Here is a 28,000-nt window from a genome sequence, read left to right on the forward strand (position 1 = left end):
CTGATTAAATTATCTGTTGACTGAAAAGTTTTCAAATGAAGGAATCCAATAAACAGAAATGTCTCTATGCTACATAAGTCCACCTTTTCCTATTACTGTCCAAAGTGTCTGGTAGAATTATCTTGGGTAAGAACAAATCCTATAGATTTGGTCCTATCCTTTCCCCTTGCCATCCCTCACTTAACCTTCTTTATGATACTGAAACACTTGAAGATCTCTGCAGCTGGAAAAGAAGGACATGGTTTGTTACACTCTGCATATCAGGCACAGCACTTCTGTAATCACTTGAACATAGCAGGGCAAACTAAACCAACAAAACCAAGTCTCCTCTTGTATTTAGCAGCAGCAGCAGGAATGTAAAGCCACTTCTGCATTTCAGGAAACTGCATATTAAGTTCTATTTTAAACTCCTATATTTCCTCTACTTGCTATAATTGAAGATAAGTCATATTTTATCCTGATAGTTTACATGAACATAAATAAAACGTTTTGAAGGATATGCATGTATGTTCAAGTGTATGGCACCCCAAGTATAGCTTCAGGTCAAGTGAAGTGATTTCTGGAAGCAGCTAGCTTCATAAGCTCTGTTAGACCCACTGGGACTGATTATTGTCCAAGCATTTTAATCAAAACTTGAACTGAAGGGAGAGGGCAATGGGAAAGCAATTTCCCTCGTTAAAATAAGCTAATTAGACAGGACAGATGGAAAAGACAGTTCTTCTTGGTACAGGATTACCATTCAAGCTCAGGTCTTGGTGGCCCTCAAAGTAGAGCAGAGGCCTCAGGACATGCATACTTTGAAGTCTAGCAGGTAACCAGATGGTTGTAAGCCTTCTACATATTTATAATTAAACACATCTCAAGAGACTGCAAAGAAACATGCTGTTCTCCATTTGCATACGTGGTCATTTTAAGTCACACTTTAAAATATCTTGGCTATTTAAACTTCAAGAACAAATTAAATACAGATTTATCAAAACCTTGTATAAGGAGAACCAAAGCAAGCGCCTTGATCTTGATATAGCATATTATGAAAACAGAACTATGCCTCAATATCCAGACATGCAAGTTTATTTTGGCATCAGAAGTCTCCACAAGACAATAAAGGTAAGAGATCAAGGAAATGAGGAATGTATATTTAAAACAGCTAACAAAGTGGAAGAAACTCTGCACCATAAATGCAGCCATATCAACCATCAAAGTAAAAAGCATTGTATCTAACTTATATATTAACTTATAATGTTAGAAGTTAATGAAGGTTTCTACAAAGAATTATTCCTCTCCTGTAGCTGCAGAAATTCAGTTAGCAAGAAGGGATGTAACTTGTTCAAGGTCACAAATAAGCCAATTTTATAGCAAAAAAATGAACGTGAAGCACCTAAATTCCTTGCCAAAGCCTCATTATTCCAGAAATACATGAACTACTACTATATAATGTACTTCAGTTTAAAGTTTTGATAGGATTGTTTAGAAACTAACTGAATTTTAGAAGAGGCAGATCAAACTCATATTCATACTCGGTAACACAAATACACACAGTAAGAGGGTGGAATTCAGATACTGTTTTTCCCTTTGTATACACTTCTTGTAAGCATGAATCATGCTATCTGATGATCACGGTAAGTGATTTAAACTATTAAGACTGCCTACATTTTGATTCCTTGATAACAAGTCTACGAATTATTAGGCAGAATTGCCTCACTCTAGTGAGTTTGCTTCTTTTAAATCAGCACTGTCAAGGACGACATTACCAGAACTTGATGTTTACTGTTCATTTTTCTTCAGGTCTACACCCACATAGAATTTTGAAAAGGGCAACCTGTGGGAAAGTTGTTATTTTCTCTCCTCTAGTCCCATATATGCTAGGAAATTATTAAGTTTGATCATTTCCCTACTCATTAACTTAGCATTATATTTACTGAAAGGCAAATCCTCTGGATGCAATTCCAAAAAAAAAGGCCTATGAACTCACTCTTCCCACAATAGATGTTATTTTCCTTCTCACACTTCCTGACATCCATACACTTCTTGCAGCACACTCCGAGCCATCAATACACATGGAGAGAGCAGTGCTGAGCACAATCACATTTGCAGCCACCCCTTTTAGTGAATTGCCTTCCCACGAGGCTGTTTCACAGCAGCAGTAGCTGTGAGAGATGGGAAGCTGGGCACGCTAAAAGCCAGAAGGGGTTGGTATTGCAGGGAGCAGGCAAGGTGAAAGACCATCCTGGGAAAGGAGGGAGACTGGCAAGTCCTAGGAATGGTCCATGGCAACTACGCCTTGGGCACCACAGGCCTTGCTGTGCTGCTGCTGCTTCAGTCTCCTCTGCCCTGAACCACACACTTTTTTGTGTAAATGTTTTGGCATGTGGAGTTCACCTCTTCATTATACTGCCACCTAAAGCACTGGAAATAAATTAAACTTTTTATATTAACCTACCCTACTTTTAAATAAACTTCATAGAAGAGCCTAAGGAACTGTGTGTCTGTGACAGGGAACTGGGCACCAGTGACCTCTCCTGACCCTTATGTTTTGAGTCCCTCCAAGACAGAGGTGTAACTTTGGTATTTTCCCCAGCTTTGGTTCAGTTTGGTCTTTGACCTTCAAACATCCAAAAGGATCTTCTAAACCCGCAGTTCTGCATGAATACACAAACTGGGAAATCAGACAAAACAGCTCCCACTATGGTATGAAACACAAGGCTGCATGTGCAATACTAAAAACATTGAGCATCACCTCAATTCAGTGGGCTGCTTAGGCACATGCTCCACTTTAAGTGGTGGGTAGACCTTGTAAAGGTAGGTATGATTTTCTGATCCCCCTAAACCTGCTAACAGAAGCCAGCATGCATGAAAGGCTCCTGAGACATGACGGAAAGAACTGCTGCTGCCAAGTTGAATGATAAACATGGTGGTTTACCTTTGAGTGTGACCCAGTACTGCTTCCACTTCCGCCGTGTGATCAGCTCCAGCTTTTTCTCCTTCTGCAGGGTCACCAAGGGTTTGAAGAACAGCCACCCTGCCTTGCGCACCACTCCTTGCTCTTTCTCATACAACAAATCCAGCTGCTCCAAGGAGCTGAGGGACTCGCCACTGGAGTCTTCTGTTTCTGATGAGGTCTCGGTATTCTCCAAGTTCATCCTGCTCATCTCCAGCTCCCGCATGAAGTTTTCATAAATGTTCTGCCTCAAGGCATCACTACTGACTGCATTGGTGGACTCGCTTCTCTGGGACAGGACATGGCTGGAGCCAGGTGACCACAGCAAGCTGGAGAGCTGCGATGGTGCCAGCGTGTCCGTACTGAAGTTGTCCGTTCTGCTGTCTAAGTATTCACTCCCATCTCTACACTTTGGTTCCTGTGCATAAAAGGAATTTATCAGTGATCAGTCAGCAGAGCTACAGTCAAAGACATCTCATTTGGCAATTAAACTTGTTTCATGAATAGCCACTTCCAGTTCCTTCATCAAGGCCCACCTCTTTTCACCATTACGTTATAGGCTTTGCCTCAGCAGCCACTGACACCACCAGTGCCACCATTCACAATTTTTTCAGCAGAACCCCATTAAAACCTAACTACTAAGTCTGAGCACTTTGGAAATTCTTACACCTGTGAATAATCTCATTAGTGACTACTGTGGCTTCTACTGGCTGAAACTTGAGGTATTTTAGGAGACAAGTATATCTGCCATCTGAAACGCAGGCACCACCACTTACATGCCTGTTTGAGTCCAAATAGGAACAGTGTCACATAGATTTTTTATTATTGTAGGGTCTTCAATACTTTGGTGCTATCCTATTTGTGCAAGGTGGCTAGATTTAGCTTCAGCACAGCAAGGTTGATTTTACCTCCATTTTCTATTTGTCATATAAGCTGTGCTTAGCCAACAAAAAAAAGGTCAAAAGTTGAGAATATTTTAAGATTGTTAGTATTGATCAATTGACTAAAATCTAATCTAATAGAATATGTGACTTAAAAATAGAAAGACACACTTGCTGACTGGCATGGATCCAGTCTCCAGACTGCAGAGGTGTGTATTTTCTGACTTGCTGTAAAACCCCTGAGAGCTTGATCATCTCATCAAGCACTGATGGGCCTTTCTCCTACTGCACTGTGCAACTTCATCCTTTGGATTGAAAGGGCTGGCCAATTTTACTTGGAATACTCAGGCCTGATGGTATGATTTTCTTGCCACTGCTTGTCAACATGGGACCTTGTTGCCAGACTGGACCTTTTCTTTCTTAAGCCTTTCCCAGCGATATGCTGACTGCTCCCCACTCTCCCAGGATCCAGTGATGGACAAGGATTTTTGTACTACCCAAGACAGAGCTCCTTGGACTAACTTCACTGTCAAGAACCACACCATCCATCCTAAGAAGCCATTTATTGTCTTCAAAACTCAAGTGTTGCCAATGCAATTTAAAAGCAACCAAGACACAAGAAAATAAAACACGTTGCCTTTCCCAGTAAAAGTATGAGGGAAGAGAAAAGAAGAGATGGCTATAAATGATTCAAGAAGTGAAGCTATTACCCTCAGGAATAATAAAGCTATTATACTTTCAAGTTTAGACTGCTTCTCTAAAAGCATTTTGTTGCTCATAGACTACTGTACATGAACAAAGTAAATAAACATCGGTCTCCTGTGAGCTGTTCTCACCAGCAGCTTTGAAAGCAACTACTTTTTTGTTCTTTTGCTTCTTACTTGTTCTTCAAAACTGAAGCGGAAAAGCTGTGCTGTGTTTTGATAGCATCAGGACCTCCAGCACATGGCCAAGAACAACAGTGGGATTGCACGCCCTCCCAAGCAATGCCAGACAAGCCGCTTCTAAAGCAGCAGGACACTGCTAGCTGTGGCCTCACAAAAGCCAGTTTGAACTGAAACCCATGTTCCCTTACAGTGCATTGAACTTCAAGTCTGGCTTTTCAGAACACTGTCTGGTGATGAGGATCCAGTTCTCCTGATAATGGAGCATCTTCCTTAAATCTTATTTCAGAGTGCTAACCAGTGTTCTCCAGGAGTAACTCTCTAAACATCAATGGTTTAGCTCTTTTTTATATAGCAAAGGCAGGAAAATAGACACAGGGAGTGGCAAACCAGGAAATAATCCTGCATGTAATGCGTTAATGCCACAAAGTGACTGTAGAACATGGATTATACAACTGCACTGGCCATCTGCAGTTCAGTCAGAAACTGACAGCTTTCTCCACCCTTGTTTTAATTACTGTCACTGTACTTGTGTGCCAAATTCCTGCATTTGAATTGTTTGACTATTCTCCAGGAAATGCTAGTGTCCCCTAGAAAACATTAGCATGCAGCTTATTAAGAATATGTATTTCGTTCAGTCCCAAAGCACCAGTAAGAGAAACAACAAAAGACACAAACATAAGAAGGTGTCTGCTGTGAAGACCCACCGCTGGAACAACAAACATTAATGAAAAGGGTGGGATACAACCTACCCATGAACAGCCACTATCCACAGCCTATGTTTTCTCCACACACATAGAAAGTGTAGAAATGAGGAAGTAAATGGACAAGGGATCCAAAACGAATCAACTTCACCATGACAACATCACTTGTATTTTTCTTTTCTTAAAGAACTCAATTGGCAGAGTCAGGCAGTCTCTGTTGGTTCTTGGGGAGGCTGTCACTGTAGCAGTATCTGTCACCGCTGAAAAGGTTTGACCCAAGTTGCTGCTCCTGGTGGTTTTCCTGTCAGGCAACTTTTTGCCCATTTTCCCTCTGTTGCATCTAATGATGATAGAAAACCACCACTGTTTCTGCTTAGCTGTATTTAAGGAGATCTCTCAATGTTTGAGATATACTCTGGAATAGTTATAGATAATACAAAAGTTAAAGGGGCTAAGATACCAATTAGACAAAGTGACGCATGTAATAATTATCTGTAAAGAACAGCACAGGAAACAATGCAGCCTGCTACATTTCTTAGGATCCCAGCTAAAAGGAGAATCTAATACCAGTTTTCAAGTCAAATAAAGAGGTTGACTCAATGTGTTTTTCTTTTACATTCTCTTTATACCACTTAAGGGCTCCGGCTTATAAAGTCATAACATTTCAGATATGACTCCTATAAAGAGGCTATTTGAGTTCATTGAAGAACTTTCTTCAGTAGCTGTTTCTGGTGGTTGGATTTCCATTTTACACAGAATTTGCTAATTTTCTCCATGTTATAGAGTTACATACTGACGTTACACCACCACTTATAGCAGTATCTGACTGTGCAGCAAGTCTGCCTAAATTCTGTCCACAAGTCTCACATGCATCACATACACCTTGCAGCTCACACATAGTGTATTGTGATATAGCATCATCCCAATGCCACTTTAGCACGGATTAAACTAAATGAGGACATGCTCTTCAGTAGAGTATCCATGATGCATTGAGGGAACACTTTAGGACACCTTCATGCAATAAAACCTGGGTCATGGAACAGAATGAACTGCAAGTCTTTATGCAAGACCATTATTAGAAAGGCAAGCTCAAAGGGAAGTGATTCTTCCCCTGTACTCAGCACTGGCGAGGCCACACCTGGAGTACTGTGTCCAGTTTTGGGCCTCTCAGTTCAGGAAGGATATTGAGGTGCTGGAGCAGGTCCAGAGAAGAGCAACAAGGCTGGTGAAGGGATTTGAGCACAAGTCCTGTGAGGAGAGGCTGAGGGATCTGGGGTTGTTTAATCTGGAGAAGAGGAGGCTCAGGGGAGACCTCATCACTCTCTACAACCACCTGAAAGGAGGTTGTAGCCAGGTGGGGGTTGGTCTCTTCTCCCAGGCAACCAGCAGTAGGACAAGAGGGCACAGTCTTAAGCTCTGCCATGGGAGGTTTAGGTTGGATATTAGGAAGAAATTTTTTACAGAGAGGGTAATCAGGCATTGGAATGGGCTGCCCAGGGTAGTGGTGGATTCACTGTACCTGCAGGTTTTTAAAATGGGACTGGACATGGCACTTAGTGCCATGGTCTAGTAACCACGGCGGTGTTGGATCAAGGGTGGGGCTTGTTGATCTTGGAGGTCTTTTCCAACCCGGTTGATTCTATGATTCTATGAATTCCAGGATATATCAGATCAAGTCGGACATAAGGAAACATTCAAGTAAGTGGACAGGGCACAGCCAAGGACTCCTCTGGAATATCCCATACGCAAATCTGTTTATGGATGATTTAAAACAGGTGCAGAGGAAGGGTGCCAGAAGGAAAAGGAAACAGACTTTCTATCTTAACACAGGAGACCAAGGGACTACAATTACTCTGCCAGTTAGCAAGCACCAGAGTAAGAGGGTTTGGAAAGAGCCTTCAAGATGGGGAAACGTCTACCTGTGTTTAAGTTGCAATTCATTCACAAAGAGGATTAAATTCCACTGCCTTTCTAGAGTCAAGGGTCTGGCCTCAATATCCCAAACCTATGCTTCCTGGTCCTGCATCCCCATGAAGCAGGCAGCTTGGCTGACTTGTTTCCACTGGGGTAGCTGGAGGGACTATCCACCCAGCCAGCACCACTACTTAGGCCCACTTATAGGGAAATATTCCAGCTTTCACCTACGTTCAGCCCAAGTGATTCATATTCAGTTCTTAGTAATGTAACGATGAAGGGACACAATGTTCAGAGCAAGGCACAGAGGCTACAGTCGCTGAGATGAACAGTCCTGCAAACAGGACTAACCATCTAACAGATCATAACCACTCGTGATATTTCTGCATTTTTAAGCCAAAGGGCCTAGTGAGAGTATCATCATTACCAAACTACAACACAGCAAACCCCTGAAGAGACAGCAGGGGTTTGCAAAGCATGCAAGACGGAAAGGAACCGACCAAGCCTCACAAGGAACTGCAAAACTATAAACATTCACTACTTCCCTCCTGTCCTTCCTGTTGCTGGATACTTGTCTGATTAAAATCAGTGACTAACCATTTCCTATGCCTTTTTCTAAGAAACCACCATTTTTGGAGCTAGGGCTGTTCTCCCTCTACCAGAATCTAATTCAAGTTTGATGTAATCTCGCCAGCCAAACTTCCTTGCTGTGTCTGAAGCCAGTTCACTGCACAGTGAATTCAAAACAGCTATGAATCGCACACCACAAATACCATTCTGAAAATGTCATAACTAAGTAATACATGGCAAAGGTCTGGGATGCAGAAATCATATGTAAAGCCTGGCAGTAAAATCCAGAACAGCTAGAGATGCTGAAGCCAGTGAAGAATCCTGGAACACAGCACTGAGGTTCCTCCGTGATTCCAGTTTTTTCTGCCTTCTCTTTCACAGCTGAGTAAGAAGGTGAAAAGATAGCATCTGATAAAACACATGAGGAGCAACTCATAAAAGAAGTGATTCAAATAAACGGCTTTCATTTTCATTTCCCAGTTCTGTAGCTGCTACCTAGGATCCACATTGGCAAACCTCATTTCTGAGCCTAAGAGTCTCATAGAGTTTTACATTGCAATGACAGATGCGTGTTAAGCACAATATTTGTCTGAATTTCCAGCACAGGAGACAGTGTTTGCTCTACATGCCCCATAAAGCATGTATTATGATCTACTGCTTAGCTGCTGCCTAAGTTGAAGAAGTGGGTGTTCCCTTCACTCTCTGCTAACTTCTGAAGTGGCCAGAACCTCCTCAATGTTGCTTAAAGGGAGCACCCTTCATTTAGGGAAGCACAGTCACTGTTCCTGTATGAGAAACACTAGGGAAGATTAAATAAAATAAAAAAAAAAATCCAAACCAAAACAAAAATAGGTCTGTGAAAATAGGTCTGTGCCCTCCATTTCAGCTTGCAAACTCATGTGCAGAGTCCAGGCACAGTCTGGTATTTAAAGAGCCCAACTGTGGGGCCTACAGCTAGAGATGAGAATTTCATTCCTGACCAGAGGCATTCTAAAGTCCTATTAATGGGATTAGTCTTAAATTCTTCTAGGAAACATCCTTTCTCTCCCTCTTGCCCTCTTCCCATCTCCTTCTTCACACTACCATCTCCCAGTGAGCCAGATGGCAGCTCAAGCTTTTCCATGTGGCTAACTAAGCTGACACACAGGGAGGAGGAGGTTGCTCCATGCAATGTCTTCAGAGGAGGTGGAGGCAGAACCAGCAGCTCTGGTCAATACAGTTGCTTGCCTTGCTAGAGACAGACCAATAGTGAAATCACAGTGAGTGGTGAAGCCAGTTACACAGACAGAGAATATCTGCAAAGATAGTTACAATGTCCTCTTTCTACTACTCCTTCTACACTCTTTAGACAATGTATGCTGATTCATAGCACATATATATAGCATTATATTTTCATAGTTGAAACAAAAAGAAGTCTTAAAAACTCCCAAGTCACTTTTTAAGTAATGCAATGATTTCAAAAGCAAATTCACTGAGACATTAGGCTGCAAAGATTGGAGTTAACTTAAGAAGGGAAAATTGCACACAGAAACATATATCTTTTCTTGCTGTTGACACTTCAGACAGCACCAGGGATGCAGTACTTTTCAGAATTCCGCAAAGTACTAAAAGAGATAAGCAAGTAATTATCCTGCAAGAAAGACAAACATGATGCAATCACTATGTTTATAAGAGGAATCTACAAACCAATTTTCAGACACTTAGGCTGGGGTTTGTACATACCTGCAGCTTCCTTTTCTTCCTTGACAGACTTCCTGTCCAGTCACTGATGCGTCGCATTCGGTTTTTTAATGTATCCTTCTTGGATGCATCTTCACTGAGAGGCTTAGACTTCCTGCATGGGAGTGTGTAGGAGGTGTAACGTGCAGGACTTCCCTGCTCTACCCTGGAGGGAACATCAATGTCTGAGGCAAATGAGACACGGTTGCTCAGGCTTCCAGGAGTGCCAATATACTCATCAGACAGCCTGATCCCAGGTGGAGGAGTGCTTTCCAAATTTGTATCCTTATAGAGATCTCGAAGTGAGGAAAGAGATGAACTTTGGTTGAAGGACTTCTTGTTTTCGCTTGCTGGGAAACTGGCTCGAATGCTTGTATCCGGAGTGCTCCTGGTCAAATACGAACCATCCAGCTCATTAATGTCCCCAGCATTTCCCCAGAGAGAGTCATACCATGAAGACTCAGAGCTGAGGGAGCTTCCTTTACTAGATCGAAGCCTTGAATCAGTAGGTGACAGACAATGGCTTGAAGAACAGTCTGCACTGGAGTTCCTCCTGACATCCAGCAGGTTATTTGGCTTAGATTCCAAGGCAGGTGAATACCTCAGCAACTGCACTGGTCCACTGGACTCCTCTGTCGGTACCTTGCTGTTGTTGCTGTTGTGAAACTCGACCCTCAGGCACCCGTCCAGCTTCCCCAGTGTTTTAATGAGAACTTTTGGACTCTTCCTGTCCTCTGATGGGGAGGTTGATGCAAGACTCTCATTCTTTCCATAGCAATTTAAAATGTGGCCATTGCATTCTCGAGAGGCAGCATGATTACTTCCAGCTTGAAGGCCAATATAGTGGAAACCATTCTCCGGCAAAAACATTGCATTATTTCCTTGGCAGTAGTCCCCTGAGGCATTTGTCCTGTGTTTGGCATGGGCATTGCTTTTGGGGACCTTCATCACAGTGTCACTAAGTCTGGATGAATAAGGCTGACTACTCTTGAAGTGTGAAAGGCAGCTTCTGGCAAGGGACCTTGATTTGTAGTTTGAGCCACTGCTGGTATGTCCCCATCCATGCACAGAGCAAGACTTTTCATCTTTAGCATGAATGCTGCGAATTTTCAGAGAGCAAGGCTTCTGCTTGGCACCAGCTGTAGCAGCAGCATGACTTTTTGATCCCTGAAGACTGTATTGGCTTTCTGAATTCCCCATTTTCCACTAAACTAAGAAGAGTTTCATTAGAAACAATGGCTAGAAGACAGAGCAAAAAATAACAGACCATTTTTACCCTTTACACAGGAAAACGTCTATTTAAAAAATGATATGAAACAATTGTTTCAAAAAAAGCCATTAAATAGCCATTTACAACATTAAATTCATAACTGAACTTATTTTAAGGGCAGCCTAGGAAAGTCTATTCTCTGTATGGTTCATTACCCTGCTGTTATAATGCTGGAATCTAACTCCATTGAAATCATGTCAACACCTTTCTCCACCCACACACTTGGCAACATCCTTCTAACTTACAAAATCTCTGGCTCCCAAGAACAACGGCATAATGAAAGGGAGACAGCAAGATAATAATAACTTAGATGTAGAGTGAACTGTACTTTCAGAGAAATCCCTTCTGCCAGGAGGAAAGCCCATTGCAGTTTTAGCTTGACTGATTTCTGTGCAACCAAGTGTTGCCTCAACAAAATGTTCACTAAACCCCAGCTTTGTGTTTAAATGGAGTTAATCTAGGAGAAAGGAAAAAAAAATGCCAAAAATCAAACAAAAAATAACTCAGTTAGCAAATAGCCTCATCTTCCACTACAGCACAAAACTGCATTATGTTCATTCAGCACAGTGCAGTTCGATAGTTCACTTAGTAAAATGCTCTTCAGCTTTTCACAGAATTCACAGTGAATGGCACACAGTGGAGCAGTTACATTGCCCCAGTGAGGTGACTGAAGATTTCAAACCTACATGAAGTGCACCCTAAAGTAAAAAAATTGTTCTGTTCCTTTTGTTACTCGGAGTGAATCTCCACTGTTTGCAATTTACAGAAACAACATTAATGTACTTTTTCCATTGGCACTATGCTGCTTTACACATTGGATCTCAGACTATCACCCGTAGGAGAATACATTGCCACCTCACTAAAATTTCATCAAAATAAGCCACAGTGAAAGCACAGTCTTCTTATCTTCTAGGGTTTGTATATGTTTTGACATCCCTACTTCTAGCCCTGAGCACTTACAGATTAAAAGTATAGTATAAAACAAAGAGCAAACCTGTAGGATCACTCAAACATGGGCGCGGTTAGCAGTTAGCATGCTCTGCATTGTCTACGTGGCCATTTACTATGCTTGCCAAACCCAGGATGAGTTGCATGCAGCCTTCCTAGAAAACACCAAACAGACAAAAAAAAGGTTTTTGGTCAAATAGAACTTACATTTTACTCCAACTGTAAGCAAAATGAATAAGAAAAAAAATCAGAGTTTACAAACGGAGAAGGCTGGTGAAGGGGACTCCTGGACTTAAGATACACATTTTTATAAACATACTTTAACAATTGGAATTGAATTAGTACAAATAAGTCACTAAGTGTCTTATTTTCTAATTCTTTCTTTCTCCCCTCTCACTGACAAGTAAAGATAAACTTTGAGCCCCCTCCAGTTTTCATTTTGGAAGACCAATTACAGTTGGCAGGATTGCGCAGTGATCCATTACAATGTGGACCAAACTGATCAGAGCAATGTCCTACAGCATCTGTTTATCCTTCCCCATGCCTGGATTCCAACTATGACCTTTGCAGCAAAAGGCCACCATGCAATTCACTCCAGCAGCCACCCAGCAACCTCCCTCTTTAGGTTTCTTCTGATTTTAAGTAAATCTGCCAGTAAAACAAGAAGAAGGTAGCACCAAGCATTGCACACACTCAAAGGTAACAAGACTCAAGTTCTTCCTAACACTCTGAAAGTATTGGCTCTTTACTTGGCACACAAAGGCTGCAACTCACAGCAAAAGAACTAAAGCTGGATCACAGAACACACCAGCAATGTAGGGATTGAAACATTAGTAGGAAAGAAGTTGTACAACATCTTAGACTCAGTTTTGGAAAATGCATTACAGCTAGAAACCATTCTTAATACACTACCACCAAAATTATTCTTTTCTGCCTAAATTCCATGGTTACTCTTCATCATTTTCAATTGAGTACCTACTTGATTTGAACATGTCGGATTTTGCTCTTTTTGTGGCTATTCACTGTATAAGAAGCTTGAACATATTTAAATTAATTCACTGGTAACCTAGGTATTTTGCTAACCTTACCAAAAACAAAGGTAAAGGTTGCAAACTAGAACCAAAAACAGTCTTAACAGCAAGCCTAGAAAAAGGTTAGCAAATAAATTACTTAGAAAAGAATATCATGATAGAGATGCTACAGACCTATAAAGATAAATTCACAGCTGTTATCATGAAGATATTTGGTAAAACAGATCAGCCTCAGAACTTTCATTTTACACTCAAAAAAATCTGTTTAATTTGCTTATTCTCTGCAACAATTTGGAAGGTTGCTATTTATGACACGCTTGCCTTGCAGGATTGATTTGCCTATGCTGCTAAGTGCACTCCTTTATGTAAACAGTTTTTTAAGTGTCATATACAACTTTGATTGAACAAAAGACTATTGATTCAAGGTTAACAGAAGAAAACACACAAACTTCCTAAGCTCCAAGCTGCTGAACAAATTGTGAACACACAGCAAAACTCGTTCCTATATCTAAGAGGTACAGACCACAAACAAGCAATGAGTTTATGTTCAGAATTCTTCATCTGGGAGCAGAAAGTACATTCAACAAGGGGGCTTTGAAGGGCTTATATCTATTCATAAGGAAACACTAAACACAATTTGTCTAAAGAAACAGGCAAAAAGACCATCTGGTCTCCATAGTGATTGTGCAATGGTTAGGTAATCCTTTTAACAGAGTAGGTAGTAAGCAAGCTGCTGTTGTGAAACTCAAAAGACAGACATTCAATTCATTAAGGCTTGAGCTGCTGCTACCAGGGTCCATTGTACATGTCTGATCCCATATACAGGCCACATAATGGATGAACGAATAAATTTATCTCAGGGTACAATGTCTACAAAACAGTGTCTCAGTCTGTGCAGGAATCAGTCTGCACTACAACAGAACAGTCAATAAATCCCATAGAAATAGCCCCAAGGGATTTTCCTCAGCATTCCAGCCATCCAAAAAGCTATGATAGGCTCAACATCCGCGCATGCTGCGATAGCCCATGGGGGCATCTATGAAGCTGCACAAAGACCATCACCCTGGAAATCAGCTGTCATGCCTTTTGCTTGCTTCACATTTGTGTGAAACAATTTTATTTCTGCTAATTCCAATTGGTGAAGCAGGAGCAGAGCAAGCCAGCTTATACCCAAAGGCAGTGTGACACAGGGCCTGGGTAGTGGTCATGTACAAACTCTGGCTGTGCTCACTCCAAACACTCATGGTGTTTTACACTACTGATCTGTGGAAGCCCTGGAAATTACAGTGCAGGGCACAGAGTTCAGCTTCCACTATTTTTCTCACAGCAACCTATCACTGCAGAAGACAAGGTGCTTTTCTTGCTTCCTATGCAGAGGGATGAATACTTCTTGTGAGCAAAACCAGTTTCTATGAATATTTTCAGCAATTATAATCAGCATAATTAGAAAGCAGCTCACTGTGCCTGAAGATGACTATTAAGAGTGTATTTGCTTTCAATTATAACCACATTCCTTAAAAAAGAAGTTTTCAGTCTTCACCCTGGTTCCCCTTGACACATTCAAAAAAACCCAGCTATGCAAACATACTAATCCGGGAACCCCACCATCCCCACCACACCCAACCATTAACACCAGTCATAACCCTAGAGCTAAAAATGCATTTCCCCACCTTGGGGAAATGTTCTCCCAGATTTTTTTTACTTCCAAAAATAAACACATGAGCTCAGGCATTCCGGAGAAGTGCCTGCCACCTATACTCCCTAATTATTACCACCGCAGCTAGGCTGCTTTATGAAAGCTAGATGAGAAAATTACTTTCTAAGATTAAGGTAAGCACACATACAAGTAGTGCTCAGCAGTTGCAGGGGTGCTTTCCTTTCCAGTCTTAATCTCTCAGAGGTGTACAAACTTGACTCACTAACCATATTGCAAGCAAAAGTGAATCAGAACAATAATATCCCAGTACTACGTTTGCATATGAGATATAACTAAGAAATATTGCATTATGAATTGGTGGAAGATCTGAGTAAAGGGATATGGGCTCCTGCACTGCTTTCATCTGCTACAGCGGGAACACATACCAAACACAGTTTTGCTACTGTCAGACATCTGCTTCCCATACAGTCACACTAACCAGGCTGAGACTTTCTAAAACTACAGGTCAGAAAATGTCAAGCTTCTAGATGGGAAGCAAGCACAGAGCCAGGCTGAATGTTCCACAGCCACAGTCAGCATCGGACAGTGGTCATATACCAGTTACTAAAAGAGAAGAGACTATGCCCTTCCTAGGGAGGTTCATCAGATTTCCCTGACTGAGACTTACCATCCAGGACATTAGAGAAGCTCAACTAACGTCAATCCTAGCAAGGTTAAACTTTAGCCTGGATCAAAAAGTTACCCTCATGAGACAAACACATGTACCGAAGCTCTCTCTCTGATGTATTTTGATGTCTTTAATTCCTCTGGATGGCTGGTTAAAACCAATCTTCACTGGCAGTTGAATAATAAGTGATCTACGATTAACCATTTAATCCCTGCTGAACTTCCTCACAAAACTACTGAAGACTTACAGGGAAGTTGATTCTTACTTTACTAAACACGGCATCCATGTAAAAGTGGCAAAAACAATGACAAAAAGAAAAAAAAAAGAGAACAGAATGGATTGGTCTAGAGGAGGACAACATCACCCCACTGAGTGAAGGCTCATTAAGAAATGCAGGAACTCATGAGAGTCTCCAGTGCTATCAGGAACAAAAATCTTCATGCACAGCAGAAGAGGTTAAATTTAAAACTTCCTATCATTAACAAGGAAAAGGCATTTAAAAGAATAGCTAGATTAAGAGCTAAAAAAGTAGGTAATAGCTAGAGCTAGTTGCCTTGTCCCTATAAAATAAGATCCACATAGAATCACAAAGGTTGGAAAATCTCTCTAAGATCATGGAGCTGAACTGTTAACCCAGCACTGACAAGTCCACCAGTAAACCATAATGTCACACCCACATGCCTTTTAAGAACTTCCAGGGATGGTGATCCCATCACTTCCCTGGGCAGCCTATTCCAATGCCTGACCAACCTTTCAAATGAAGAATTTTTTTTCCAATATCTAATCTAAACTTCCCTTGGCACAACCTGAGGCCATTTCCTCTGTTACCTGGGAGAAGAGACCAACCCCCATCTTCTCAGTTCTTCACAATGACACACCAGAACACAGTTTAAATGTTTTAAGAAAGCCTTTTCTTGAGGGAGGAAAGAAAGAAAGAAAGAAAGAAACTAGCAAAGTATTTTATTTTTCACTTGTAGCAGCAACCACGTGTCACAACCTTTTCAGACTTTCTTCACCAACAAGAGGATTGTTACCTGTACCAGTGCAGTTCCTTTCAAGAGGGGATAGGACTCCTACCAGGAGTACCTGCCACTGGGCACAGTCCCTCACAGCCATCCACATGGGTATAAACATCTGCCAAAGACAGGTAGAGCTTCAACTCACTCTGCAGTGACATAATTACTTTTCCAAAGGCCCTTTATATATTAAGGGCAGAGTGTATCTCATCAACTACTCTCCAGAGATGAAGCAAGAGGAGTCATGTGCTTTCTGCTGTGTTTAAAAATTGTATTTCTACAAGGGCAGGTAAAGACTCCCAACCACAGAGCAGGGTCGTGATGGCACCTCTGGACTGCGCACGTGGAGCAGGAAGGCACGGAGAGGAGAAAACACAGTGCCAGGGTCTTTACATATGCAGCTGCCCTGAGTGCATGCCTCATAAGCGCACCACAAGAGCCTGTCATCAGGATTAGAGGAGCTGAGGTAGTGGAGAATCTGAAAGTATTTCAAAGTAATAAAAAAGAGAAAACAGAGAATCCCCTCGTTAATATGAAACTACCAACTTGTTTTCTTTTAATGGCAGATCAAGTTAGAAATGTTGCATGTTTTGATGTACATCAACTACGCTAGTGGGTTTTCACATCAGGAAAAGCCTTTTGTGTTGTTTTTTTGTTTGTTTTAATTGCCTGAGCAATTCCTACCCTTTCTCTCAAACTACTTTTACATCCTCTTTCACCTAATGGTTAAAACACTGTCAATTTTATATGGGTTACAAAGTCTTTGAAATTGTATATAACTAACTTTCAGATACTAATGTGTTCATAAATTTTCAAAAGAATCACTGTGCATTGTGAATTCTTATAAGGATACAGAATTACAGGTTTGAAGCTTTAATTAACTTTTAATCTACTCTGGCTTTTAATCTGAAAGTAATACATAATGCTAGAATGTGAACCTGCCCTCCCCTTCCTGCATGACTGTGTATGGACGGATATGTGAAATTAATGAGGGGGGCAGGTTAGCACAACACTGTAGCTGGATTAAATGTGGAGTTTCTTACTGGAAACAATTTACTGTATGTTTTAGAACTACGCAGTTTGGTTATATGCTTCTACAAATCAGAAGCAGATTTCTTATTCCTGCAATCTCAATCACATTCCTATTATAAAAATATACCATAATAATTATACTGTGGTATTCTTGGCAAGATACTTTGCATTATATATCACTGTATTCAAAGAATGAAAAACCAAAACACCACAAGTATGCCTGTATTTAAAAAAAATAAAAAAGGACTATTTTGCCTTAAAAATTCAGTTTAAAGACAGAATTCCTCACTGACTCATTAGTCTCTATAGAGTTCTAGCTTCCAGTATTAGAAACTGTTTGGTAGCTTACAGATCAAATTAAACACAATCGTTTTTCTCATTAAACATAAGTAGCCATTATGACCCCAGACAATTCTTTTCATGCTGTGACTCATAAGTACATTGCATATGGACTTCTAATTTCACATTTGAAGCAAGAAAAGGACAATCTCCTTTTCTGGTTACTTTTCTTAAAATAACATTAATTCCAACAGGTCTATACTGCATCATAGTTATATCACAATGGAATTACACATCCCGTACCTGGGATGTGATTCCTTCTTTTACTCAACCCAGTTCTTCTGGGTCCAAGATACTGGCAGCTTAATTAAATTAAGCCTTATAGCTTTCAAGCTAGTGCAATATGGAAGGTTGAGTCAAGCCTGAAGATCCTTATCATATTACACCAGTGCTGATACAATCTAAATCTCTAGGGTCTTATTTTTCTTTGGCAGCAAAAACAAATTTCACCATTTGTAAATGTTATTGAATTTATACACAATGGCTAAAGTGCACATCCATTTAAATAAAAGCTATTAAGCTTGTTAAAAAAAAAAAAAAAAAACAACAACAACAACAAAAAAAAAAAAAACAAAAAAAAAAAACAAAAAAAAAAACAAAAAAAAAAAAACAAAAAAACCACACAACACCAGGAGTGCCAGCTGACATCTCTGCTCAATGCAGTAGCTGCAGTAGTTAAAGAGTTGATATGTCAAAGGGTCTATTTCCTGCCCTTGAAGGGGAAATGAACTCAGTGATCTGAAAGGTCTTTTCTTCTCAACCTACTCCAGCTGTAAGCATACTGGCAGGTCCTGATGCAGATTAACATGGTGCTTTCAAGGGATTGCAAGGCCTGAGGCCTCAGATGGGGAGGATGGTGCGCCTGAAAGGAGCCACAACTGGGCTCCAGCATCACTGCCCACCCTGAGCTGTGGAGTAACAACACTTTGGAGACTGAGCTCAAATCTGCAGTCTTCACCTAGACAAACTCCTGAAGAGGTCTCTGCCTCAGCCCTCTCACTTATGATAACAACAGGAGGGGAGACTGGGGCTTTCTGGTCAAACCAGGATTCCCAAAGCTCTGCCAAGAACATCTACCTTTCTCCTTTCTTGTCTTTTCTGGTAGTAACCACCTCATCATATCAAATACAACCATACTTGGCATGTAGCTATGGGGATATTCTCTCATGCATACCCACCCAAACATCAGCTTTGGTGAAGGTAGGAGAAAGGTTATTTTTGGACTAGGATACAGCTCAAAACGCCGTATCTTGAGTAGCCCCACAGACCCTACCAAAACAAGAAGCAAATAGCAGAAAGGATGAACAATCCAAGACAGGAACATCAACATATTCTGCCCACAAAGGTTCTTTTTGGCATAACACATTCCAAGTCTATCGGACCAACTATTAACCCATGACACCAGAGAAAAACTTCCATTAGCAACTGGCAGAACAGTGTGTTTCAGGCTGAGGGACAGGGGTTGGACTTCCTGCCTGTCATCTATTACACAGTCCACTCCACAAGTGGGAGGGGGAAACCGCGTCATGTTTGGGATGGTCTTTTCTACTCTCAGTTTCCACATTCATAAACACTCGAGGGTGTCGATTCCAAAGTAAATGCTTTCCTACCTTTGGCTCTGAGACTTCCTGAAGAGGACAGAGGATCTAGGATTTAGACACCGAAAGTAAACTTGAGACACAGTTCCTTGGAAAATTGAAAGCAGATCTTGATTTTTGCATACCAAGAGCTCTACAGCAGTAACACAGCTTAAGGTTTCCTTTCCTGTACCCCTGTAGTACCAGCATATTACTCACACATTAAAAGAACAATAAGAGTACACTGAGGATTATGTTTCCCCACTAAAAAATTTGCTTTGCAGCTTCAGAACTACAGAGTGCCCTATTCAGAGGGTCCTCTCCTCCATGGTACATGGATACCCTTCTCCCATTGAAGGTGATCAGATAAAAAAAATTCCAGCCTTTTCTTCCAAATTATAACTTGCTATATATTGAATAACATTATCAAATCATTCACCCTAAAGGGAAAGAAATGTATGATTACCAGAATGAAGTCACCAGTGTACAAAATTAACTCAGTGACCACATCAGCAACAAGGATAAACAAAGCTGCAAACTTTCATTGCATTGCACAAGCAATTAATCACTCCTGTTAAAAAACAAAACAAAACAAAACAAACAAAACTCCCCCCAAACCTAACCAAAACAAAAAACCAAAACCAAACAAAAATCAAAACAAAAACCAACCAAACAAAAACAACAAAAAAAACCCCAAAAAAACTCACAAAAACAAACACCCCCCAAAACAAACAAACAAACAACAAACAAAAACACAACAACAACAACAACAAAACCCAATCAAACAAAGAAAGGAAAACAAAACAAAAAAAACCCCACAAACCCGAAAGGGGGAAGGGGTGAAAGACACTTCTCCATTTCTTGGGCATTTGCCTCTTTTTTATTTTGTCTGTGCCACAGAACATAGCATTTTCACAAGTGGTGTACAGTTATGTATTGAAAATCTACATAGAAAGATGATAACCTGTGCAGGACCTACCTCTGCCAGATACAGAAGCTTTGGTTTTCCATAGCATCCCAGTTCAGTATTGGTAGTAATGTTGACTGAAACTTTTTCCTCTAACACTACGCCATCATAACACCCTTGCTTGGCTACACTATTTGTCATAAATCACTTTAACTATTACCAAGAATAGACAGAATAATAAAAAAAAATAAAAGATTCTGAGGGATTATTCAAGATACTGTATTGGAAGGGTCACTTTAACATTACAGAAACCATAGTACTATCATACTTTCTCATACTTTGCCTCAAAAAAAAATCCAGCCCTGTCATTGCAGAACTGTAAAATAATCCCAGCACTGGTTTATTTAGCAATTCAGGCTAATGGAGTTTGACAGATAACCACCAAGAACTCTTTTCTAGAGGAAAACCATTCATCTTGAGTGCAGCCACTGATAGCAGAGGCAGCACAGGGGCTGCGAGTCCTGGCATCGCAGCGGCCCGCTCTGCCCTCCGTTTTCAGAGGCTTCCCAAGTCCTTCTCCGCTTTTCTTTCAGTGCTCCAAGTCTGGCTGGCAGCCGGTGAGCAGAGAACTGACTGTTCTCCCCCAACATCCCCCTCCCCGTCTCCAGTTCCACTTCCCGCTCCTACTTACCCTCCCCGAGCGCTGACTCCAGCTGAATGGGGCGCTGACTCCCGGCTGCCCCAAGTCTTGCCACGGGAATACGGACACGCAGACACACGGACTGTCCCTGCCCTGGGCATGCCAGGAAACTGTGCCTAACACTTCAAAACGCTGAGCCGTTAGGAACTAAAAACAGATCCTGCGCGAGGCTGGATGTATTTTTGTCTGCAGGCTACACACCCTCCTCCAGTTCAATTTTTTCCATTGGTGGAACAGCATGATGCAGACTTAACCAGAGAGTGGTTTTCCACGGTTTTCCGTCTGAAACGATTACGCGGGCCGGCCTGCCACCATGCCGGGCAGCCGCCGGGGAATACACCGTGACTGAGCTCTTGTCTGACCCCACATTCCTCAGCCTCCAAGCTGCTTCCACAGAAAAGCTGCTTGGAAGGCTGCTCAGTGGCAAAGGGTTTGCCTGCCTGAGGGTAGCTCCAGGGTCTCCTCCTCTTTTTTTTTTCCTTTTTTTTTCTTTTTTCTTTTTTTCCTTTGTGTGTGGGTTTTTTTCCCCCAGCTTTTTTTTTTCTTCTTTCCCTCCAAGCTTGCTAGGAGGGAGTGAGTATCCCCAACATCCTTGAGTGAGACACCCTGGCAAAAATGTAATTCCTCCAACCACAGCGGGAATGTTGTAGTTATGAAAACCCACTCTCAAGAGCAGCTCTCTGTTGTGTTCAACAACTCTACACAACAGCATCATGTATACAACCGTAAATTCTGGTGCTCTCTTCCTTACTACTTTCTTTTGTCAGACATTTATACTTTCCCGTGGAAAGAATTGTTTTCTAATAACTGACCGCAGATAAAATATGTCTCTTTACTTGCAAATGGAATCCCCAAGTTTCAATATACAGAGTTAAGCTGTTAAATCTGTAGTTAGGTGCATGCACAATTGCTTTATTATCAGAAAAGTTCAACACTTCACTGATCGCAGCAACAGTTGGTGAACAAACTCGGCCAAAAAACAAGGCATTTATTCAAATATTCTAATAAAATTGCACAGTTACATTCAAGTGCCAAGCGTGAAAATACAGCCAAGTTACACTGCAGATGACGTGTTCAGTTGAAAAGAAACACATGAACACTATAATAAAAATCATTAGTGACCCACAAAAGCCCAAAATCATTATGTATGTCCACAAAAATGAAATAATGATTTGCACAGTAACAGAGGAATTGCCACCTAAAAGTGGACCCCTGTTCCACTGTGTCCACTATCCTGACTCATTACATAGGAAACTTCAGAACCTAGCAGCTTTGGAGTAATTCAGAACAAAATTTTATTTCATCTCCAAAGCCCAGTTATACCTAACTCTTCCACTGGATAGCAACAACTCGGATCTCTTCTCAAACTTCACAGGTCGACAATAATAGCACTGAATACGCTCCTCTCATCACAGCAAAGGTTAAATCCTTCTTTGAATTTTACTGACCTCCATTAAGTTTTCCACAAGCGAGTTCCACAGGCCAGTTTTTGTAAAACCTAATACAGCAGAACATGACTTATGCCCATACTGCTAATTCCAAAACTGAAAATACATCCAGGGGCTTCACATCCGCTTGTTCTGGAAACAACTTTACTCTCTGTGCAAAGCAGACTATTTTCTTTTTCATTTTCCCGGTATGGTTATATTCTCTTCCCTTAGCACTGCTGTGGTCCAATCATTTCACTAACAGGCCAGATCCAAGTTCTGGGACTAACATGGAAGCAATGACAGCTCACGAGTCAAAGTACCAGGTCTCTCTGGGGAGCAACAGTTGGCCTCTGGTCCTACCCCCCTTCTCACACAGAGTACTGCATTTTCCCCACAAATTCATCTCTTAGGTCATTAAAACATGTTCAAATGATTCCTTAGATAAAATTAGTATCCAACCAGTTCATCATCACCTATTCTGTTGAATTTATCTTTCTTAAAGATGAATGTTCAGAAGTATAAATACTATTCCCAAAGATGCCTCTCCAGCATCCTTTTCAATGACAATGACTCTTCCTCAATTCAATTAAAAATACCTGGACCAACATAACCTTCGACCCAGGTGAATCACATTAATGCCTCACAATCTTCCAGTAACAGGTAATAAAACTGTCCATTCCCTTTCACTTCCATTTCCAGAGTTACTCCCAAATGTGAATAGGCATTCTTGCTATCAGTGCAAAGCACTCAACCCAGTACTTTATCCTTCTTCAAGTTTACTGTATCTGATCATTCCAGTCTTGGGGGTCATTCAGCTATTTACTACATTATTTCTAATCCACCTGTGTATTCACTATGTCTTTCACTTTTTATCAGCCAGTTCCATTGATGCATTCCCACTTTTTGTAACAAGGCAATCAACATTCATTAAATTTGGTCTCAAGACTCCAGTTGATACCCCCAAGTTCTTTTATCTTCAAATAAATTTTATTTTCAAAATTTCACCTCTAATATACTTAACTGATTACTTTTAGCATACTGACATTGCATAGGACCACCGCCTCCCTAAGATCTTGCTTTATGGTGAACTTGCCACCGGCTGCCGCAAGAGAGGAGCCCCAAAGAGAAGATACAAGGACTCCCTGAGACAACATCTCAGCCTTGGCCAGATTGATCACTATAACTGGTCTACTCTGGCCTCCAATCGGGAGGTCTGGAGACACACCATCTATAACGCTGCTGATGCTTTTGAGAAAGCACACAGGATCACTCTCGAGGAGAAAAGACAACGCAGAAAGAATCATGTCTTGCAGAATATACCACCTAAGGAGTCTTTCTGCTGTGCCTTTTGCAACTGGACGTTCCTATCTCGTATTGGCCTTTTCAGCCACCAGCGCACTTGTAACAAATGCAGGTAGAGCCCTTCCCAAATCTTCGTTCATGAAGCTTAGCCATGATGATGACTGACATTGCATGTTGAAGGCATACTTTTCTGACTTCTACTTGATTTATTTGGTACAGTCTAGCTTGTGGGTTACAATATGAGGATCCTTCTTTACTACATCCCCAAAACTGAGTCTCCACATCTACTTTGTCCCCCTTTTCTCACCCACTGCCTTGTCATTAGCAACTTGGGACAACCTGATGAGATATTCTCTGGAGATAAACAAAGAGTAGGCAAGCCCCATGGTGAAAACAATAAATTAATCTCTTATTACTATGTGAAGTATTTGTGTGCCTCACAATCTTCCACAAATGTATCATCATCACAACATCACTGGGAAAGAGAAGGGTGCCATTATCCTTATTTTCTAGAGAGCTGCTACGTCACACAGGAAATTAAAGGGTATTTCAATACAGCAAGAGGAAACTCCATAGCTTGTGTTAATGTATGCCTCTGCTAGTTTAATGGCTCTTAACATCTGTTTTGCAGTAAAAACAAACTGTAGTTTGTGCAGAGAAGTCCTCAATGGAATTAAAAATAAAGTTGTGTATTAATTTTCAGAGTTCATTTCTCTCCCTCCAAAAAGATGTTTTAAAGCCCCTAACTTATTTTTATAGATGAAGAGAAATGAATTCTCAAAAAGACAGCTATTTAACCTACCTTTTATACCACTTTTACATTAAAAAAACTTAGATTTTACTTTGAAAGTGCTAGGACATCACATCGTCACCATGGTTTTGTTTCCTAAGCAATAGAGATCCATGAAGAAAAACACAGAAAATGCACATATTCCCAGTATTCATGCTGAGATAATGACACACCTCTTTCCCTAAAGTCAGCTTACTTTTATACACATATGCCACCCCTATAAAATATGTTTTGCTAGACACAGTTCAGTCTATTTCTGAAAGACCAGTTCGTCGTTTTGCCTCTGGCCCTCTCCTGCCTAGCTCACTTAACACTGATACAGCTGAGCTGTGTGAAAATCCCTGGTCCATAAGGTCCCTCGACTAATGCTCCACAGATGGGTGCTGGATGGGTACACGTGGAAAGATATCAGTAGCTTAACCAGACTGGCAGATGAGTACAGAGTCTTCCCATGAAATCCAAAACATGTTCCCATGCTCTTTGGAACAGGATCTGTGTAGGAATTAAAGAAGTTTGAAGTAAGAAATTTGGTTTCTCAAATCAGAAACCTCTAATGGGGCTCTCAAGAAAGCTGGGAAGCTGTGCTATACTAAGTGTAACTAATGCTAAAAAATAATTGCATGTTATTGTCAACAAGATAATAACCAGAGATGAGTTTCAAAGCCTTGTTTATCTCATGACTAAAACATCTGAATCATGCAACATCTGCTAAAGAAATATTCTCATTAAACTGTACTTAAGGTCCATTCTTGGTATTTTTGCCTTGAAGGGGAACTGCACAAGAAACACAGTGGTCTCCCATTAAGCAAGTGGTGAAGGCAAACCTTACACCCCATTAAATTCCTCTAGAAGATGTCAATTCAATATCTGAGAACTCAACTTTCTGCAAACCAGTGCTCATGCACTCAGCTTCCTAGTCTCCTCTCAAAATGTTTGTCAAACACAAAAGGACAAAACCAGTGGAAGTCATTAATTACTTAATTCTGATTCAGAGAAGTTTGGGGAAAGAGTAAACGAACCTGTGTGTTAGCCCATTCCTGCTTGCCAGAAAGCAGGTTATTTCATTTACCAAATGACAGCATCAACACAAGTCTAACAGCTCTGGCTACAGGTCAGAATAGATGTTAAACAATGAAAATGTGATGTACATGTACTCTCAGTTATCACAGAGACTAACAAAGCCCTTAGTGCCTACTATCTTTCTGGCAGAATCTCCTGTTCTCACTGTGAAATGCTGTAACAAAACAAATCAAAGGGATTCTCCCCATCCTCACCTCCCTGTGGAGTCTGTGCCCTTGTCCAGCTCTGCAGGGGAGAGGAACTGCTCTACACTCTCCACACACACCTTGTGCTCCCCTCAAATGGGTTTTCCCCGTGTCCAAAACAGGGAGAATCCACTAACATTTAAGGCATGCAATTAGCCACATTTAATGTTTAAAGCAAGATGAAATTTTTCCTTTACTTTTATGTTGCATGGTTCTTTAGCACTGCTGTCAACAAGGGCTTACTATTTGTGGTTATGATCTATTTTCAAGTGTTACAGAGAATAGTTGGGGAATCAAACTGCCTATAGCGCCTGTCTTATTAATTTCAGTAGAATTAAATGAAGAAAGATAAAGCATGATCACATGATGGCAAGGCAGGTGGCATAAGGATTACTGAAAAATGGGAAGTTAGCAGAGAAAAAAAAAACAACTATGCAGCAAATCTATCTCCTCAGTTTCAGTGACTTGCACACTGGATGCAAGAAGCCTGGCCTGCAATGATCCATCACTAAGCCAGTACTGGGACTGGCTGGGATGGAGCTAATTTTCTTCATAGTAAGCCCTATGTTGCAGTGTTTTGGATTTGTGACCAAAATAGTGATAATAGCACACCATTGTTTTCACTGCTGCTGAACAGTGCCTTCACAGCATCAAGGATTTCTGCATTTCTCACTCTGTCCCATCAGTGAGAAGGCTGGGGTGGGCAAGAGGACACAGCTGGGGCAGCTGATCCCAACAGACAAAAAGGATATCCCATACCATATAATGTCACGCTCAGCAAAAAAAAAAGAGAGGTTGTTTTGCCAGGGTTCTCATTGCAACATCTGAAACCAACAAGGCACTCACAACAGTTAATCCCAGAGAACAAGGCTGCCCTCAACAGCAGTGGCACCTACATCATGGACAGGCTCGTCCTGCACAGCCTCAGAGACTCATACTTTTTAAGTCTTTTTTCTTCAGAACTTATGGTAAAAGCTTCACTTTTGAAACACAAAGAGAGAAGTACTGATACACAAGATCAAGATGGGAAATACTTTCAATATCAATAGAGCAGAGCTGATGCATCTTTTTTTGATAAGCACTACTTCAGCAATACACTTTCAATACACAGAGGACAGCAACAAATTTTAGTTAACCAGGTAGTTGTATCTTCTGAGCTATAATTAAAAGTTCTTTTACTGCAATAGATACATGTAAAAATGTTCTCAGTTTAGGATTGTTACTTTGTAGGAACAAAAATTCAAAACCTGGACAAATCTCATAAAAATAAGAGTGGAAAGGTTTTCTGAATGCATTAGGTTGAAAAATGAGAACTGAAGCCTTCTCACATGCCATTAAAAAAAGCTTGCCTATTAAACATGTAAAAATATTTGAAGGCGGAGTCATTTGTCACAACAATATACTAGATCTTACAACATAAATATTTACAAAGAACACATGTTACTTCTCATTGCATTACTACCATTGCTTGTTCCATTAACTGATCCAACAGACCAGCTAATTGCTTGTGCAAGATCAACTATTTGCCATCACCCATTCAAGACAAAAGTGCAAACAGTTACCGGGGGGACAGGAAGCTTTAAGAAGTTGTTTTCCAACCAACTTATTAAACAATTTTTCTTTAAAATACTGATCATTGGTTCATCAATGAAATTAGAAAAATCTGCAGACATAAATAAATGTTACAGAAGGAGAATTATGGCAAGGTTTCTAGGAAAATTGTCAAAACTGTTTGCTTCAATTGCATGAAGCAAAAGGCATATGAAATAACTCTTGTTGCATAATGAATTTAAACTAAAGTAGTCCTGCATATGCATATGATTTTATAGGATTTTTCAAGACATGAATGTTTCCCAAAAAGTTTCAGATCCTAGTGTTAGATGAGTATATAGAAAATTCTGCTTAACAATACCTCTAATCATTCTTTTTGTAGAGAAGCACTTCAAAATGAAAAATAAGAAATTAACACAACAAAAGGAATATTAAAAAAGTCAAATTTGGGGAGGGGAGGTTGTTCGCTTTTTTTTTTTTTTTTAAGTCTTGATTGTGGCTTTTCATTAGATCTGGCTGGCAAATGTACTAAAAGTGGTAAATGGCAATATTAGCAGCTTATTACAGTATCATTAAATTAACTAAAAGAAATACTGGGGTATAAAAGCTAGATGAAGTCTGTCCAACATGTGTTGCTTACACCAGCACGCACCGCCTGAACAGAGTGATGCAGAAATACTGCAAGCTGCTGCAAAGCTATTTGCCTGAAGCAGAGCGAACAATGAGAACAAGTTCAACATCTGCCAGGGTGTCCAACCGCTCACAACCATTTTTCTGGTCAGAAGGGGCATTGTTTAAGTTGACAGGTTCCTAATGGTCTGAATTATTTAGCAATTCTCAAAAGACTCTTCCTACTCGTTAGAGAGGAAAATGCGAACCACCCCAATCAGCTCCCCGGGAGCCGATCA

The 28,000-nt window shown here is 40.8% G+C and overlaps 1 protein-coding gene across 11 annotated transcripts in view; it reads right to left on the bottom strand.

Annotated features, from left to right (window-relative positions):
• Nucleotides 1-28,000, bottom strand: part of TIAM2 (TIAM Rac1 associated GEF 2) — a 171,229-nt gene that overhangs the window by 79,393 nt on the left and 63,836 nt on the right. For 5 of the 11 annotated variants that reach the window (XM_051801674.1, XM_051801663.1, XM_051801670.1 and 2 more), the window contains 3 exons: nt 11,875-11,983; nt 9,614-10,849; nt 2,921-3,356 (listed from right to left, as the gene is read on the bottom strand). In XM_051801674.1, the coding sequence (XP_051657634.1) occupies nt 2,921-3,356; nt 9,614-10,810 (1,633 nt within the window). In that variant the 5' untranslated portion in view covers nt 10,811-10,849; nt 11,875-11,983. Of the gene's footprint in view, nt 1-2,920; nt 3,357-9,613; nt 10,850-11,874; nt 11,984-20,745; nt 27,485-28,000 lie in introns of those variants that run through there. The other 6 variants (XM_051801665.1, XM_051801669.1, XM_051801673.1 and 3 more) reach the window with 5 other exon arrangements.

Source organism: Manacus candei, unplaced genomic scaffold (assembly GCF_025592945.1).
Source record: "Manacus candei isolate 608988 ecotype Guabito, Panama unplaced genomic scaffold, ASM2559294v1 h1tg000052l, whole genome shotgun sequence".
NCBI classification, from domain to species: domain Eukaryota; kingdom Metazoa; phylum Chordata; class Aves; order Passeriformes; family Pipridae; genus Manacus; species Manacus candei.